Source organism: Salmo salar, chromosome 11 (genome assembly GCF_965601325.2).
Source record: "Salmo salar chromosome 11, fSalSal1, whole genome shotgun sequence".
Lineage (NCBI taxonomy): Eukaryota > Metazoa > Chordata > Actinopteri > Salmoniformes > Salmonidae > Salmo > Salmo salar.
Genome location: NC_138301.1, coordinates 95,859,846 through 95,877,831, shown reverse-complemented (window position 1 = coordinate 95,877,831; position 17,986 = coordinate 95,859,846). Strand labels below are relative to the sequence as shown.

Genomic DNA, 17,986 nt, shown 5'->3' with positions numbered 1-17,986 from the left:
CCATTTTGGTACAGTACGCTGACTTTTAATGTCTTGACAAAGCAGTCCTGTTGGACAGACACATTCCACCCACAGCAGTAAGACAAGATACAGGACGAAGTTGTTACAGCAGGATAGAATACAAACATTTACTCTGCCCCCTCATTTCCTCTCCGGACAGAGACCGAGAAACAAGCGACAAATGATTCTACATACTACTAATCAAACAACCTGCCAATACTCAACACATCCATAGCCAGGGATTTCATATAACATTCACTTATTTGTCTTTATTTTTATTATGTTTCATTGTACACCACACTGTCACTTATTTGTAGTAATTTAATATTCAGTATTCATACAATTTCAACTAACGTCTAGACAAGTGGAACACAATTTCATAAGATGCACCACACAGGATACATTACACACGTAAGATATGTCCGTGATAAAATGTACTCTTAATTAATCATTCATTTCATAATAGCTAATAGTTTTATTTATTGGCTGTTGCTAAGACTCAAGGGTGTTGTGAAGAGGGGTAGGTTTGTATGAGGTGAGTACGATATGGATACTGAAACGGGTTTGTGGGTAGGCTAATGAGCCCATGTACTATTATTACCAACAGGCTCAAAAATACAACAAACTACAGACAAGAGTTCACTGATAGAAAGGGGGGTCAACTCACATCTCTCAAACAGCAATGGAACGCATGAGTGACATGGGAGCGGGAGAGGTGCACTGTATAGGTGTGTGTGTGTGTGTATATAGGTTTCTATGTATAGACCATCACTGATTGGGTTGTTGGTGGTTTTAAATCTGGTGTCCTCACTCACCCCCTTGACCACTGAGAGAGGGGAAAAAAGGAAAGAACAGAAAATGAAAAAAGTTGATAAGCCATGCCAAAATCAGTGTCCCCCGCCCCAACACTTATTACACAGTTCCAATGATATTCAACACGTTCTCCTGTTACGGTCACTGCTCTTGGAAACACTTTGAGGGTCAAAAAATCTAATCTTGGACTGGCAACACTTATAAATGGTCTTCCTGAAAACAACTTCAATGTGTGAGCTTTCCATGTGAGGAAAGAAGAAAGGATGCCGTGTAACAGTATTGAGACGAACCATTAGGACCTTGTCTGTCTCCTTGCCTCCGCTCAGGCTGAGCGTCTACTCTGAGTCTGGTGTGATTGGTGGACAGCTCTCGTTAAGCCGTCCAATAAGAGCATATTGCACTTTCTATTTAGATCCCGCCTCGCTAAGGTACTGAGTTTCACTAGTGGGGAAGTGGTTCATTGACAAGTGGGAGAGGAGGAGAAGAGACAGACGGATGACTCTGCTCAATGTTGGGCCACAGGTTTTAGCAGGAGACCCTCTAGTTCACACACCTCCTCCCCCCCAGCACTCGTGGCATGAGTACAGAGACTGAAGCATGTCTCCAAATGTGCCTTAGGGAGCTGGTCGAGGAGGATTTTACACCGATATACACCAGATCCACAGGAGGCTGCTGAGGGGAGGACGGCTCATAATGATGAATGGAATGGCATCAGACACATGGAAACCATGTCCTTGCCCGTCCTCCCCAATTAAGGTGCCACCAACCTCCTGTGAGCAGATCACAGTTAGTCTGAACACCGGAACGATCGTTGTATCATTTCAGACACAGCAATACATCATCGTCATGGTTATCACATCACATAAGAATGGGCCTTCACAGTGACGCAAGGCCTGGTGGCTACTGAAGGTAGGACATGGACACAGATGCAGAACGTTCCACACATTCTCTTCACCCTCACTCCTACTGAAGAGGAGGAAGAGAGATTTTATTTTTCTATCCATCGACAGGAATGGTATGGCCACTCGGAGAGGGCGGGGTTCACGTTTACTTATTTCCTCTCTCTTGCTCCCCCCTCCCCCCTTACTTTGAGGGAGGCTGTTGTGAAGAGCTGCTGAGATCTCTGATTGGTGTGTGTTGGGTGTGAACGATAGTGTGGATTCACATGTAGGGGCTGAATGGTGGAAAGGGGGGAGTGCTAGAGAAGAGAGGGGTGTCAGGGGGTCCCAAGGGGCAAAAAAGGGGGCTTCTAGGAGTCAAAAGGAGGCAGGGGGCTCTCGGGTGAGAGGGCCCACCCTTGCTTGGCCCGCTATTCAATAAAAAGAGAACTAGAAACATAGGAAAGAGGACATAATGAAGCCAGATTAAGTGAAGGATGAACAAGTGAATGAAACATAACGAGAGAAAATGTCCCCAAACTCAGAGGCGAGGAAACACTGTCGTGATGTTAGATATAATAGGACACATGAATCAGTGTATCATAAATAATACATAGAAATCACAGAGATAGATTCCACATTGTGACACGAGAGTCAGTACCATTAATGTATATATTTTCTCTTTGGGTGTTTCTCCGACTAAAAGGGCCCTTGCCCATCTATGTCAGGTTTGTCCGAGCCTGTGACTTTAGGGACCAGTATGGATCATGATGATCATAGCAGAAGACAACAAAAAGAAAGCTATTGTTCAGATGCAGTTATCCCTTCTGATCCACTCCACTTTCCTAGATAGATGGATAATGCATCTACTCCCGAGAGAGATTCAAACACACAGAATAACATGTCAACCAGAACAAAAAAGATCATTGTCAATATCCCAAATTATCAGAGAAAAAAATTAAAATTCAGATATGAGAGGAAGAAAGAAAGTCAGCAACCAGAAATACCCATCTGAAGGGAAGGGTGAGAAAGAAAAAATATTTTAGCATAGCATTCCTTAACCCTCTCGTCCATATTTGCTGAATCCACCCACGCATACACTGCCCTGTCCGTTTAAGTGTGTGACTACTTACACATGTAAATGTGTGCAAATGTATTTGAATTCTTATCTACAATGTTCCTTAATATACAGTGGAGGGTGAATGCATTTCTCTGTATTGGGGGTATACAATGTGTCTGTCTGTCTGTGGGTTTGTGCGTGTGTGTGACGTGACTGTGTCATTTAGTAGAGAAGGGAGAGGAGAAAGAAGGGTCAGGTCTAGGTAAGGAAGGTTGCTCTGCAGTCCTTGGTCTCTCTGCCGTGGGGTAGGTGGTGAGTCGGGGGGGAGGGGGGCTCAGTAGTCTAGTGGGTTGGTGAGGGCGGGGGTCTTCGGCTGCCAAGAGGACCATGGATACACACATAGACGGACAGACAGAAACACAGGGACACAGATATAAGCGAAGACAGGGATGAGTTAGGATTGTCACTCTGGCTGGGTGTCTCCCCCTTACGCACAAGCGGTATAACTCAACGCCACTCTGACATACTACTACGCACGCACGCACGCACACAGAGTCCAGTATACTTGCACTCTTTTGTAATTGCACATTCAATTCAGCTCACCTACTGAACATCAAATTCTATGCAAACTCTCTCTCAAGCAGGCATATGCCAGGTAACACACACACACACACACACACACACACACACACGGGACAATGTGGGAGAATACAGTCAGACATAACAGCTAACACACTAAAACACATAATTCCTGCAGATTTCATGGATCTTGGAATATACTGCATACAGTGTATATAGACTCAACAAAAATATAAACACAACATGTAAAGTGTTGGTCCCATGTTTTATGAGCTGAAATAAAAGATCACAGAAAATGTTCCATACGTACAAAAAGCTTTAATCTCAAATTTTGTGCACAAATTAGTTAACATCCCTGTTAGTGAACATTTCTCCTTGCTAAAATAATCCATCCATCTGACAGGTGGGCATATCAAGAAGCTGATTAAACAGCATGATCATTACACAGGTGCACCTTGTGCTGTGGACAATAAAAGGCCACTAAAATGTGCAGTTTTGTCACATAACACAATGCCACAGATGTCTCATGTTTTGAGGGAGCGTGCAACTGGCATGCTGACTGCAGGAATGTCCACCGGAGCTGTTTCCAGAGAATTAAATATACATTTCTCTACCATAAGCCGCCTCCAACCGCAGGCCACGTGTAACCATGCTAGCCCAGGACCTCCACATCTGGCTTCTTCACCTGTGGTATGGTCCAGCCACCCGGACAGCTGATGAAACTGTGGGTTTGCACAACCGTAGAATATCTGCACAAACTGTCAGAAGCCGTCTCAGGGAAGCTTATCTACGTGCTTGTCGTCCTCACCAGGGTCTTGACCTGATTGCAGTTCGGCGTCGTAACCGACTTCAGTGAACAAATGCTCACCTTCGATGGCCACTGGCATGCTGGAAAAGTGTGCTCTTCACGGATGAATCCCAGTTTTAACTGTACTGGACAGATGGCATACAGTGTGTACAGCGTTGTGTGTGCGAACGGTTTGCTGATGTCAACATTGTGAACAGAGTGCCCCATTACTGGTAGTGGGGTTATGGTATGGGCAGGCATAAGCGAACACAATTTGATTTTATAGATGGCAATTTGAATGAACATAGGTGCTGTGACAAGATCCTGAGGCCCATTGTTGTGCCATTCATCCGCTGCCATCACCTCATGTTTCAGCATGATAATGCACGGCCCCATGTGGCAAGGATCTGTACACAATTCCTGGAAGCTGAAAATGTCCCAGTTCTTCCATGGCCTGCATGCTCACCAGACATATCACCCATTGAGCATGTTTGGGGTGCTCTGGATCAACATGTACGACAGCGTGTTCCAGTTCCCACCAATATCCAGCGACTTTGCACAGCCATTGAAGAGGAGTGGGACAACATTCCACAGGCGACAATCAACAGCCTGATCAACTCTATGCGAAGGAGTTGTGTCGCGCAGCATGAGGCAAATCCTGGTCACACCAGATATGGACTGGTTTTCTGATCCATGCACCTACCTTTTTTACCTTAAGTTATCTGTGACCAAAAGATGCATGTCTATATTCCCAGTCATGTGAAATACATAGATTAGGGCCTAATGAAATTATTTCAATTGACAGATTGCCTTATATGAACTGTAACTCAGTAAAATCTTAGAAATTGTTGCATGTTGTGTTTATATTTTTGTTCAGGACATAGTTTCCATTGGTGACAGGCAGTTGTTTTGGTGCCCAAAAGAGGGCAGTATAGCTCCACTATCTTATCATTCATAATGTTCTCCTCTTTCAACCCAATCAGCAAAACGTGAGCAACAGAGGGTTGCATTTCACCCCTCAAGAGCTGTGTGATTGTAACTGCTACAAAGGGTACATAACACATATATAATCCCCATAGTAGTTCTGCCATGGTCATCAAGGCTATGCTATCTTTACTTCACTATCAAAAGAGGGGCTAGTTAGCATAAATGCTAAAAAGTAGATTTCAACTATAGGAGGCAGGGTAAATGATGACCGCCAGAATAGCTAGTTGGATAGACGTTAACTAGACATAACATTCCCTTTACAAATCACTATTACCACCCACAGTATACCCTTTCTCTGACAGCTTCCCTAGGCTCTATTGAAACTAGGTTGACATTTAGACAGGATAATATAGCACAGCAATGTGTCACGCCACCAAACACTCAGAGACAGGACTGGGGACGGGGTGAGATGTCATGAGCCCACACTGACACAAACCCATGACCTTTGACTTAACGAGCAGCTCCAGTCAGGTGTGTGTGTGTGCGTGTATGTGTGAGTGTGTGTATGTCTGAGTGTGTGTATGCATGTGCGTATCTAGAGGTATCCCCTGACTTTTTTCATCGACACAAACCTCTCCCAAACTAGAAAAGAAACTTGACTTCAGCAGACAATAACAAAACCAGCAAGGCTCACAGTGACACAAACGACCTGTGTGTGTGCTTGTGTGTTTGTCCATGCAATGCTAAAAGAGGCATTAGGGAGTGCTCTGAAAAAAAATGAAAGAAATTGAGAGCGTGATGGGCATGCAGTGAGGTGACGGTATCTAAGAGAAAGCAGCATGAGGAAGAGGAGGATGAAGATGATGACAGTGATTAGTACCAAACGTACCAGAAGCTTTAGTCCTCATTGGTCACTGATAGTGATTCTGAAAGAGGAACCATAGTCAACGGTGGGATAGAGGTGTGGTGAAGGAGATGGACAGGAAGAGGAATGCAAACAAACACATACAGGTTACAGTGCAGGAGAGACCCACGTCACATGACAAGGCTCTGCTCTCTCCATGGACCAATCTGATTTGGAGCATTATTTGAAAGTTATTTGGGGTAATTGGTTTCAGCATTGCTGCTATTGTTTGAGGGTTATTTGGGGAGACTGGTTTTAACACGGCTGCTTTAGAGCCATTGTTTGAGGGTTATTTGGATGTTTGAGGGTGTGTGTGAGCGAGAGCAGTGTCAGGCAATGTGTGTCTCCCTAAGTAAGGCAAGCTGCTGCCCTGACCGTGACTTCACATCAGATCAGTACAGTGTTCATTAGCTCACAACCACAGGCAAGCACAAGGCAAACGTTAGCAGTGCGGAGGCAGTTTCACAGAGAAGGAAAATTAAAAACGCCCCCTCTCATTCTCTCTCTGTCCCTATCCTCCCCTCTCTTTCTCTCTCTGTTTATTTCCAACACGGAGATAGGATGGATAAGAGACACTATTCCTAAACTATAAAGACTAAGGTTGGGAGAGGGGGATGTAGGATAGTTCTCTAGTACAAAACTAAATTCTAGCGAAGGACTCAACCACAGAGGAGGCCACTAGACTAGACTACTAGTGAGGGGCTACTGGTGAGGGCTAGGGAAATGATAAGAACATGTGGCCTTAAGTCAAGGCACAACTGTACCACTAATAGTAAATGTAATTAAAGCCGTTAGTTCCTGGAAGTTTCTAGTAGTTTGTAGGAAATGTAAGTCACTAACGCCTGAAACCTTCTTGGCAGTTAGCAATGTAAATCGGTACAACAACCTAAGTCAAAGATATGTTAGGTGTGTGTATGTGTGTGTGTATGCAGTGTGTGTGTGGCAATGTTTTACTACAGGAGCTGGGCTTTTGGAAGGGTCCATCTATGACATGTCTCTCATCCATCCTACCTCCCATCTCTTCTCTAGCTTTCAGCACCCTCTGGACCTGACGTTCTCTGTCTATCTGGCTCTGTCCTCTATCACACCAAGCTCTCTCCCCTCTCATTTACCTCCAGCAATCCTCCTGGCGTCTTCACATCCCCCTTAGCAACAGAGAGCATTGACACTTCAGCTTAGATGTGATTTCATCATCATCATCATCATCATCATCATCACCACTCTCATAGTATATCACTTACAGAACCTCATTGGCTTGTCTGTCTCCCTGTAGGACCTAGTGTAGTGTCACACATTGATAGGCTTGGGGACTTTTTGCGTTGAGTTGTAACATTTGGGTTCGTTTTCACTCACCTGGGCACACCGGGGGGTGCGCGGTTAGGCCGGGAGGGGACTGATGGGGGGGGCCCACCGAAAGGGTCCGGGGAGGCCCCTGGGCGAGAGGGGACAGGGGGGCCAGGAGGGAGGCCAGGGGCTGAGCCACGGGAGACAGGGCGACCAGGGGGACCTGGGGGAGCCCTTCTGTTTGGAGTGGGACTGCTGGCCGGGGACCTGAAGGGGGGGGGGAGAGAGAGAGAGGCTGAGTGCATCGGCAGGCAGTTCTCTTTCACACCAGCAGGGGAGGCCCCAACATCAGTCCTACTCCCCTCATCCTTTACTCCACACTCTCTTCTATTCCCTTATTACCCCTCTCCTTCCATCCATACCTTTTACTCAGAGCTGTTGTCCTCCTTCCATCCCCTCCTTCCTCTTCCTCCCTCCATCCATCCATCCATCCATACCTTCACCCATATAATTTGCCCTCATTCCCTTCCTTTCCTCCCTCTCTCCCTCCATTCGTACCTGCCCCCGGAGTTGTTTCCCCCCGGCCTCAGCCAGGAGTCGTCTACAGGCGGCGGCATGGCGGTGGTGACAGTGGTAGTGCTGATGTCTCCGATGATGTTTAGGGCCTCCCTCAGGGCGTGGTACATGCGGAGCATCTCGTCGCGGTGATGGGCCTGCTCCTGGGACTCCTCCATCAGGCTGTTCTGGTCCCCAGAGTGGTACAGGTTGGCCAGCAGCTCCGCGTTGATGAACTCCTTGGTCTGTGTGGAGGAGGGGGAAGAGAGGGGAGAGTAAAGGTGAGGAACGGGGGGAGTTGGAGATGTACGTTTTTGTTTACAACAATAACCTAGGGAAAAGTGGCTGTGGAGATGAGAGGTTTTTCTTCCTCCCTTGCACTTAATTGACCCATTCTTGTCACTGATTGGTTAGAGATTCCACAGGCCAGCTGGTTTCCCAAGTCTAAACCAATCAGACACAGATTCAAAGACAAGGATGAAAATCCGCTGGCCCTACAGAAGATTACCACACCACAAGCGAAAGCGACCAATGGGGACTCACGTTGTTGATCATGAGGTACATGATGGTCTTGGGCATGAGGTCCCTGACGGTCTTGTTGACGATGGCCATGTAGGAATCCACCAGGTTGCGGATGGTCTCCACCTGTCTCTCCAGCTGGGGGTCCATGGAGTGCATGAAGTTATCTGAGCCATTCTCTCCGTCTCCACTTTCACTCTGCTGGAGGACAAGGCCAGGGAGGGGGGGTTGCAGGATGAGAAGAGAGGTAGAGGGACAGGGATAGAGGGAAGGAGAGAGGGATGGGAGAGGGAGAAAGAGAAAGAGAGAAATATGTGAATGAGAGTTGAGAAAGAGAACGATGGAGACAAGTGATCGCTCTAACCACACAACGTACTGAAATAACCTCAATATCACACATCATTAATTACATCTACTATATAGTCCTGAACTGGCGAGAGCCATTGGAGACAACGTGTCTCCTTCTGAACCGCTTTCTCTTGGCTCACGCCCCAATGATAATTCCTTCATTTGCTTAGCCTATTCCAATCGGATGGTTGTATAATACAGCTATGGCAGAACCCTGATGAGAGCGACATTTGAACTTTCTGGTCTGGTGCGAATGATGAATGACCGGGCCGTTGATTAGAAACAGCACCAATGAGGCGAGGCGAAAAAGGAGACTGTGCCTGTGTAAATCTTTAGGGCCAATCAGAGTTCAGTATCAAATTCAATTGCCAACGCTAGCTTGAGCATAGGTGAAGAGAAAGCTGTGTAAAAGGGGTGAAGCATTGGAATAGACATCACGACACAAAGCACATACCTTGCCCTCCTTTTCCTATAGGGTCCAACAGCAATGGAGGACATGTTGAGGAAAAGAATGACGGAGGGAGAGAAAGAGAGAGAGGGAAAGAGAGAGAGATGGTGTTAAACGTTAGATGACTGACGCCACTAGGACTGTGAGAGCAAACCATCATCACAATCAGCTATACTGTATGTTTTGGACCGGCAGAGTTACTGACGAAATGTACAGGTTTGTGTGTGTGTGTGTGTGTGTGTGTGTGTGTGTGTGTGTGTGTGTGTGTGTGTGTGTGTGTGTGTGTGGTACCGTGACACGTTCAGGATACACCCCGGCTCTGAGGAAGGAGGCCTTCCACCCATCTATGTCGTCCTGAGTCTCGCAGGCCAACTCTAGCTGACGGTAGTCCTTATACACATTCCTGTGGCCACAAAGGGGAAAGTCTGAGAGTGTGTGTGTGTGTGTGTGTGTGTGTGTGTGTGTGTGTGTGTGTGTGTGTGTGTGTGTGTGTGTGTGTGTGTGTGTGTGTGTGTGTGTGTGTGTGTGTGTGTGGATAGTGAGTAGTATATACATATAGGTAACTGCCAAAATAAAGGAAACACCAACATAAGGTCAAGTCAAATCAAATCAAGCCTTATTTATACAGCACATTTCAGACATGGAATGCAACACAATGTACTTCACAGGAAAAAAGGTTATAAATAAACAAAACAAACAAGATAAAAAAAATGTTTAAAAAAGAATGACAAAAACTGAACGACTAAAAGTGTCTTAATATGGTGTTAGGCCACCACGAGCCAGAACAGCTTCAGTGCACCCCGGCATAGATTCTACACGTGTCTGGAACTCTATTGGAGAGATGGAATACCATTCTTCCACAAGAAATTCTATAATTGGGTGTTTTGTTGATGGTGGTGGAAAACGCTGTCTCAGGCACCGCTTTAGAATCTCCCATAAGTATTCAATTGTGTTGAGATCTGGTGACTGAGACGGCCATGGCATGTGGTTTACATTGTTTTCATGCTCATCAAACCATTCAGTGACCACTTGTGCCCTGTGGATGGGGGCATCGTCATCCTATGGGGGCATAGCCATGGTAGCCAAAATAATGGCCTACCCAGTATTTTTACACATGACCCTAAGCATGATGGGATGTTAATTGCTTAATTAACTCAGGAACCACACCTGTTTGAAAGCACCTGCTTTCAATATACTTTGTATCCCTCATTTACTCAAAGGTTTCCATTATTTTGGCAGGTACCTGTACATTCTTGTGGGAGTGAGTGGGACATGTCACAGTACTGAGCAACCCTACATGGTAAGGAGTAGGAGAGGGATGTTTGCATGCCTGCGTGGGTGCTTGCCTTGAATGACAGAGAATGTGTGTGGTCAATGTGTGGAGAGCTGTTATGTGTGGATTCAGCTATATTACTTTACTTTTTGAGGTCTGAAAAGATTTGGCAAACTATCATTTCTGATTGTTTAAGAACTAACCTTTGCTCAGTGTTGAACAGGGCGAAGATCTGCTTGCTGGACATGAAGCTCTTCTCCACATCCCTCAGCCTCAGGTTGTCCACTTGGAGCATGTACTTCTTCTCTTTCTCCTGCAGGGGGCAGAGTCAACAACACACAGGTTAGAGAAAGTACAGCATGAACCCAAAAAGACACAGAGAGTGAGAGTCAGAAAGACTGTCAGACAGAAATAAAGAAAGACAGGCAAAGAGCGAGAGAGGCTGATTAAATTAATGACAGAGAAAGGAGAGGGAGATACATATACAGAGGGAGAGAGGGAGGGGTGGAAAAGAGGCGCAGCAAAGTGCCTGGTTGTGATTAAAGCAGTGTAACTGTAAGTATCACAGAAGAGAGAGGGGGGCAGGCGAGCCTTACAGCACACAGCCTTCACCACAGCAGCCTGGTGCACGCAAAAAGGAGGTAGGGCGAGAGAGGAGCTAGACTTTCCTTGACTACGAGAGAGAGAGAGAGAGAGAGAGAGAGAGAGAGAGAGAGAGAGCCCAAAGCTCAGAAAGACAGTCGAAAGAGACCCAGAATCCAGGGATGTGAACCACAGAAGTGAGTCCAGGACCCAGACCAGGGCAGATGGGCAAAGTAATACACACCCGGTGGTCACACTCCACGTCACACTCACACTACCATAACCCCACCGCCACTCTGTTCACAATGTTGACATCAACAAACCGCTCGCCCACACAACGCCATACACGCTGTCTGCCATCTGCCCGGTACAGTTAAATCCAGGATTAATCCATGAAGAGCACACTTCTCCAGCGTACCAGTGGCCATCGAAGGTGAGCATTTGCCCACAGACATCTGTAGCATTGTGTTATGTGATAAAACTGCACATTTTAGTGGCCTTTTATTGTCCCCAGCCCAGTAATGATCATGCTGTTTATCAGATTCTTGATATGCCACACCTGTCAGGTGGATGGATTATCTTGGTAAAGGAGAAATGCTCACTAACAGGGATGTAAACAAATTTCTGCACAGCATTTGAGAGAAATAAGCTTTTTGTGCATATGGAACATTTCTGGGATGTTTTTTTCAGCTCATGAAATATGAGACCAACACTTGACATTTTGCGTTTATATTTTTGTTTGGTGTAGAACATGACAACACGTGAGTCAGTCTCCACGTAGCTACTCTTTCGTATGCTCTACCCCAAAACGCACAAACTCCCCTATGACTACGGAAAAGCACAGTTTCTCTTCAACATGTGTCCAACCACGGCCCTTCCCTTCCTAGCTCTGCCCAACCCATTCCCTGTACATACACCATAACCAACCTCCCCTCATCAAACGGGTTCAGACCTGCACAGTCAAACGGTCAGAGCCCCCTAAGGACGGACACACACACACACACACACACACACACACACACACCGCTGTGGAGTGACGCTTAACAGGCCAAGTTAGTGTGCCCAGGTGTCCACTACCGGAGACTAAACACGCGGTTACCAGGGACACAGAGGGTGACGTCACCACACTAAACAAGTCCCAGTCCTCCCTCTACTCTCTCATCTCAGGGAGGGAGCGGCCTTTCACTGACTCACACATTTTCCTTTCCCCTGGCCAGCGCAACAACAAAAAACGAAACAAGGGAAAAGTGAGGAGAGGGAAGGAGGTATGAAGAGAGGCAGAGAGAGTGGGAATGAAAGAGACAGAGTGAGGAGAGAGAGAGAGGGAGGAAAAATAAAGGGAGTGAAACAGAGGGACAAACTGGAGAGGAGGGGGTAAAAGAGATAGACCAGAGAGATGGAGGGATTAGGAGGGAGATGGAGAAGTGTGAGGAGAAGAGGAGGAGCCAGAGTGACATAGAGTTGGCACTAAGCCATGGTTGGCCCCATAGACACAGACTAATACACTGCACTCTGAGGGTTCACTGTGCACTTTATCACTCAGACAGACTGCTTTAACACACACACACACACGAATTGTGTATGGAAGTCATCAGGAGGTGTGTGTCGGGGCAGACCTAGAACTCCCCCTCTCCTCCCCCTCTCCTCCCTCCATCTCCCAGTAGAGACTGAGGGAGACTGCAGACAGACTGAGTGATTCTCCATATGTTCCTATAAAACCAGCAGCGTCAGCCCGGCAGCATGGGACACACTAAAGGTCAGACAAACACACCCATGCACTCACACACACTCTCACACACACACACACACACACACACACACACACACACACACACACACACACACACACACACACACACACACACACACACACACACACACACACACACACACACACACACACACACACACACACACACACACACTACTCTATCACAGACCACACATCTGAGCAGAGACAGATAACTCTCTTCTGGAAAAGATTCAGCTCAGTGAGTGTGTGAGAACGTGTAACCATTCAGCTCTGAGAGTGTGTGAGAACGTGTAACCATTCAGCTCAGAGAGTGTGTGAGAACGTGTAACCATTCAGCTCAGAGAGTGTGTGAGAACGTGTAACCATTCAGCTCAGAGAGTGTGTGAGAACGTGTAACCATTCAGCTCAGTGAGTGTGTGAGAACGTGTAACACACCTAAACATTTAAGACACCAACACACCCAGCCCTTTACTTAAACCTCACTCCGGTCAGTGTTGATGCTAGGTATGTATAAACCTATCAGACAAACCACAGAGTGAGGAGTTGAAATACTTTCCATTGTTTTGTTTAGCTTGTGACTAATACCAGCCTAATTATAAAGCCAGAGGAAGTTCACGTTGGATTCATAAACACACTTCACGTCCCACTCCAACCCCTGGTTGGGTAATCCAAACAAGGGCCCCACACAAATGCTCCCTCCAAGACACACACACACTCATACACACACACACACTTGCTAACACATTTGTATTTCAGCACACATACACACAGCATTCAACACATTCATGCTATATATATATATATAATATATATATACACTAATATATATAACATCAAATTGATCAGAAATACAGTGTATGTCACGACTTCTGCCGAAGTCGGTTCCTCTCCTTGTTCGGGCGGCGTTTGGCGGTCGACGTCACCGGTCTTCTAGCCATCGCCGATCCACTTTTCCTTTTCCATTTGTTTTGTCTTTGTTTTCTACACACCTGGTTTCTATTCCCCAAATTACATGTTCATTATTTAACCCTCTGTTTCCCACATGTTAGTGTGCGTGTTTATTGATTGTTCATGTCGGCTGGTTATGTTTGCCGGGTTATGTATTTACGCCCGTTATTTTCGAGTGACCGGTATTTCTCCGCACTTTGAATATTGTCTGTATACTGGTGCTGTCGTGGAATTAAATACCTTATACACTCATTTCTGCTCTCCTGCGCCTGATTCACTGCACCAGTTACCCACTGCCTGACAGTGTAGACATTGCTAATGTTGTAAAAGACTATTGTAGCTGGAAACGGCACATTTTCAGCAACCATCACTCCTGTGTTCCAATGGCATGTTGTGTTAGCTAATACAAGGTTATCATTTTAAAAGGCTAATTGATCATTAGAAAACACTTTTGCAATTATGTTAACACAGCTGAAAACTGTTGTTCTGATTAAAGAAGCAATGAAACTGGCCTTCTTTAGACTAGTTGAGTATCTGGAGCATCAGCATTTGTGGGTTCGATTACAGGCTCAAAATGGCCAGAAACAAATAACTTTCTTCTGAAACTCGTCAGTCTATTCTTGTTCTGACAAATGAAGGCTATTCCATGTGAGAAATTGCCAAGAAACTGAAGATCTCGTACAACACTGTGTACTACTCCCTTCACAGAACAGCGCAAACTGGCTCTAACCAGAATAGAAAGATGAGTGGTAGGCCCCGGTGCACAACTGAGCAAGAGGATAAGTACATTAGTGTCTAGTTTGAGAAACAGATGCAACACATGTCCTCAACTGGCAGCTTCATTAAATAGTACCCGCAAAACACCAGTCTCAACGTCAACAGTGAAGAGGCGACTCCGGGATGCTGGCCTTCTAGGCAGGGTTGCAGAGAAAAAGCCCTATCTCAGACTGGCCAATAAAAATGAAAGATTAAGATGGGCAAAAGAACACAGACACTAGACAGAGGAACTCTGCCGAGAAGCCCAGCATCCCGAAGTCGCCTCTTCACTGTGGACGTTGAGACTGGTGTTTTCCGGGTACTATTTAATGAAGCTGCCAGTGATAAACTTGGATTAGCTAACACAACGTGCCATTGGAACACAGGAGTGATGGTTGCTGATAATGGGCCTCTGTACGCCTATGTAGATATTCCATAACAAAATCTGCCGTTTCCAGCTACAATAGTCATTAACAACATTAACAATGTCTACACTGTATTTCTGATCCACTTGATGTTATTTTAATGGACAAAAAAGTAGATTTTCTTTCAAAAACAAGGACATTTCTAATTGACCCCAAACTTTTGAACGGTAGTGTATATATATATATATATATATATTTGCAAATACAAATATATATACACACACACACACACACACACACACACACACACACACACACACATACACACTGGTCCAACACACAGACACACACACACACACACTGGTCCAACACACATACAGCTGGTCTTTGGGAGTTGTTGTGGGAGTGAGAAGGTTGCATCTGGTTCGGGAGAGTGTGGCCTTTCAGGTACATAAGGTTAGAAGGGTTCTTCCTTTAAGAGTTGTGTGTGTGCGTGTATAAAGCACATTAGCCTGTGTGTACGTGTGTGTACGTGTGCGCACACGTCCAAGCGTGTGCGTCAGTGCACACGTGTGTGTGTGTGGAGACAGATTGAAAAGTGCTGGTGACTTGGGTTTGCATCAAAGCCTGGAGAAAACCAGCACAGCATCTGGGAGCAATAACGTTGCTCCTAACCCCTCATTACCACAGCGACTGGGCCTTGGGCGGGGGCCAACGGCAATTTTCTAAATGCTCTTTCTTTCCCCTCCCTACCTCCCTCCGTTTCTCCTCCTTCATTCTCTTTCTTTCATTCTCAATAAACGAAAACTTCTAATGTGGGCGAAAACTTCTCCAACTCTCTCCTGCAGTGTGATGAGTGAACATGAGATGAGACATGAGAGTTGTGAACCATGGAGAGGGCTTAGGTTTGGGACCGGTCTGAATCCCTGTCCTTTATTGAACACAGAGGACGTGAAGAGAGAGAGGAAGGGAGAGACATAGAGAGGAAGAGAAACGGGGGGAAAGAATGGCTCGATTCCATTCTTTTTGAATCAGAGGTTAAGGGAGATAGGAGAAAGAGATCAGAAAGTAGTAAAGAGAAAGAGGGACTAGATGAGGGAAAGGGACTGTGGTTCGTTTGGTCCGGCGCTACCCTAAGAAGGACTCCTGCACCTTACGGGTCCAAAGTGGAGTAGGATAGAAAGTAGAATAAAAGTACTAACTCTAACCCTTATGTTCAACCCTAGCTTAACCCTAACCCCTCCAAGGACGCCCCCAGCTCCCAATTCCAAATGTAACCACTTCAACTTTAGTTCCTCCTTTTACGGTAACTCACATAGAGAGGAACACGATCCAAACGTCCCGACAACCAGCTAGGTATATTTCCCTTAGTAACATGAGGGAAGAAGCCAGAGGGAGAATAGTCGATGACACAATCTCCTTGAAACCTTAATACAACTTTACGACTCTATTCATTTATAGTAACACACAATGCAGCCAAACTGTAAAAACATGCACAGCAAATCATTTACAACAGTAATATTTTCCCCTGCTAAAATTGGGCTATTTCGAGACAACGTGTAAAAAAGTGTGGCGCTGGACTTCAGTCTCCACTCAAACATCTTGGAAACCATTGGCAAACCTAAGGCTCGTTTGTGCTTTGCATAGTGTCCTGTGTGAATGACCACAAATAAAAACAAATCTCTAAGAGAAGGAAGCAAGGTTCTCTACTACAGATAAACAACGCCTCATTCAACCAGCACAGCAGCAGTTGAGTGCAGGTTTAAAAGTCAATGATATTTCCCTCTTTAGCGGGTAATTGCTAAATGTCGAATTATTTGTTATATTTAACTCAGTCATAGGTCATTCCAACACCCCTGGAGCAAACGGTGACCTTTTACAATCAATGTTGACCAGCAGCAGTCAAAGGGGGTTGGGAGGCTCTGTCTCTCTCACAAACGACCCCTGCTGACCACATAAACACATGTGAACATTCCCACACCGCTGGGGAGGGTCATCAATGAGAGGGCAATGTTGAGTTAACGAGCGTGTGTGTGTGCGTGTATATGTCGTCTATAAATCTCCAACACTTCAGTACGTTCAAAGAGACTAGTCTGCAGTCACACACACACACAAATACACACACACACACAAATACACACACACACAAATACACACACACACAAATACAGACACACACAAATACAGACATACACAAATACAGACATACACAAATACAGACACACACAAATACAGACACACACAAATACAGACATACACAAATACAGACACACACAAATACAGACGCACACAAATACAGACGCACACAAATACAGACACACACAAAACCAATGTGGTTTTCCTGTATCACAATGTTGCCTATTGTGCTAGGCTTGCTCTGAATTGCTTCCCTTACTGTAGCTCTTGTGAAGTATAGTTGGAATGGGAGGAGGAAGGCATATATATATTTATATAGAGAGAGAAAAAAAATAAATATATATATATATAGAGAGAGAGAGAGAGAGAGAGAGAGAGAGAGAGAGATGCTTCTATGAACTTTTGAGGGATATGAAACTCTGTAGAGGTGAGTTGGGGAGTATGGAGGGAACACGAAAGAAGAAAACGTATTGAAAGAAAAACAGACGCCACAGATGTTTATCTCATCAGCCAGGGGCTGGAAAGAGAATTATTCACCCTGCCTGCTTGACTTGCTCCTTCCCTCGTTCCTTCTCTTGCTGTGTCCTGTACCAGGCAGGGGTCGCATCTCATTCCGCTCATCTCAATTACTTTCTCTCTTTCCCTCTCTTTCTACCATTCCCCCCACTCCCACTCCCTCTCTCTACTCTCTCTCTCTACCTCTATCTCTCTCTCTCTCTATCTCTATCCCTCCTCTCTCTACCTCAATCCCTCCCTCTATCTACCTCTATCCCTCCCTCTCTCTACCTCTATCCCTCCTCTCTCTACCTCTATCCCTCCCTCTCTCTACCTCTATCCCTCCTCTCTCTACCTCTATCCCTCCTCTCTCTACCTCTATCCCTCCCTCCCTCCCTCCCTCTCTCTACCTCTATTCCTCCCTCTCTCTACCTCTATCCCTCCCTCTCTCTACCTCTATCCCTCCCTCTCTCTACCTATCCCTCCCTTCCTCTCTCTACCTCTATCCCTCCTCTCTCTACCTCTATCCCTCCTCTCTCTACCTCTATCCCTCCCTCTCTCTACCTCTATCCCTCC

General features: G+C 45.8%; 1 protein-coding gene across 12 annotated transcripts in view; it reads right to left on the bottom strand.

The window, feature by feature from the left end:
• Positions 1 to 3: 3 nt before the first annotated feature.
• The window catches only part of dnm1a (dynamin 1a), an 85,136-nt gene continuing 67,153 nt past the window's right edge, over positions 4 to 17,986 (bottom strand). For 4 of the 12 annotated variants that reach the window (XM_045689981.2, XM_045689983.2, XM_014128733.3 and 1 more), the window contains 7 exons: positions 10,579 to 10,688; positions 9,394 to 9,505; positions 9,109 to 9,123; positions 8,331 to 8,507; positions 7,791 to 8,032; positions 7,302 to 7,499; positions 4 to 3,124 (listed from right to left, as the gene is read on the bottom strand). In XM_045689981.2, coding sequence (XP_045545937.1) covers positions 3,094 to 3,124; positions 7,302 to 7,499; positions 7,791 to 8,032; positions 8,331 to 8,507; positions 9,109 to 9,123; positions 9,394 to 9,505; positions 10,579 to 10,688 — 885 coding nt within the window. In that variant the 3' untranslated portion in view covers positions 4 to 3,093. Of the gene's footprint in view, positions 3,125 to 5,933; positions 5,971 to 7,060; positions 7,094 to 7,301; positions 7,500 to 7,790; positions 8,033 to 8,330; positions 8,508 to 9,108; positions 9,124 to 9,393; positions 9,506 to 10,578; positions 10,689 to 17,986 lie in introns of all 12 variants that reach the window. The other 8 variants (XM_045689984.2, XM_014128738.3, XR_006757668.2 and 5 more) reach the window with 7 other exon arrangements.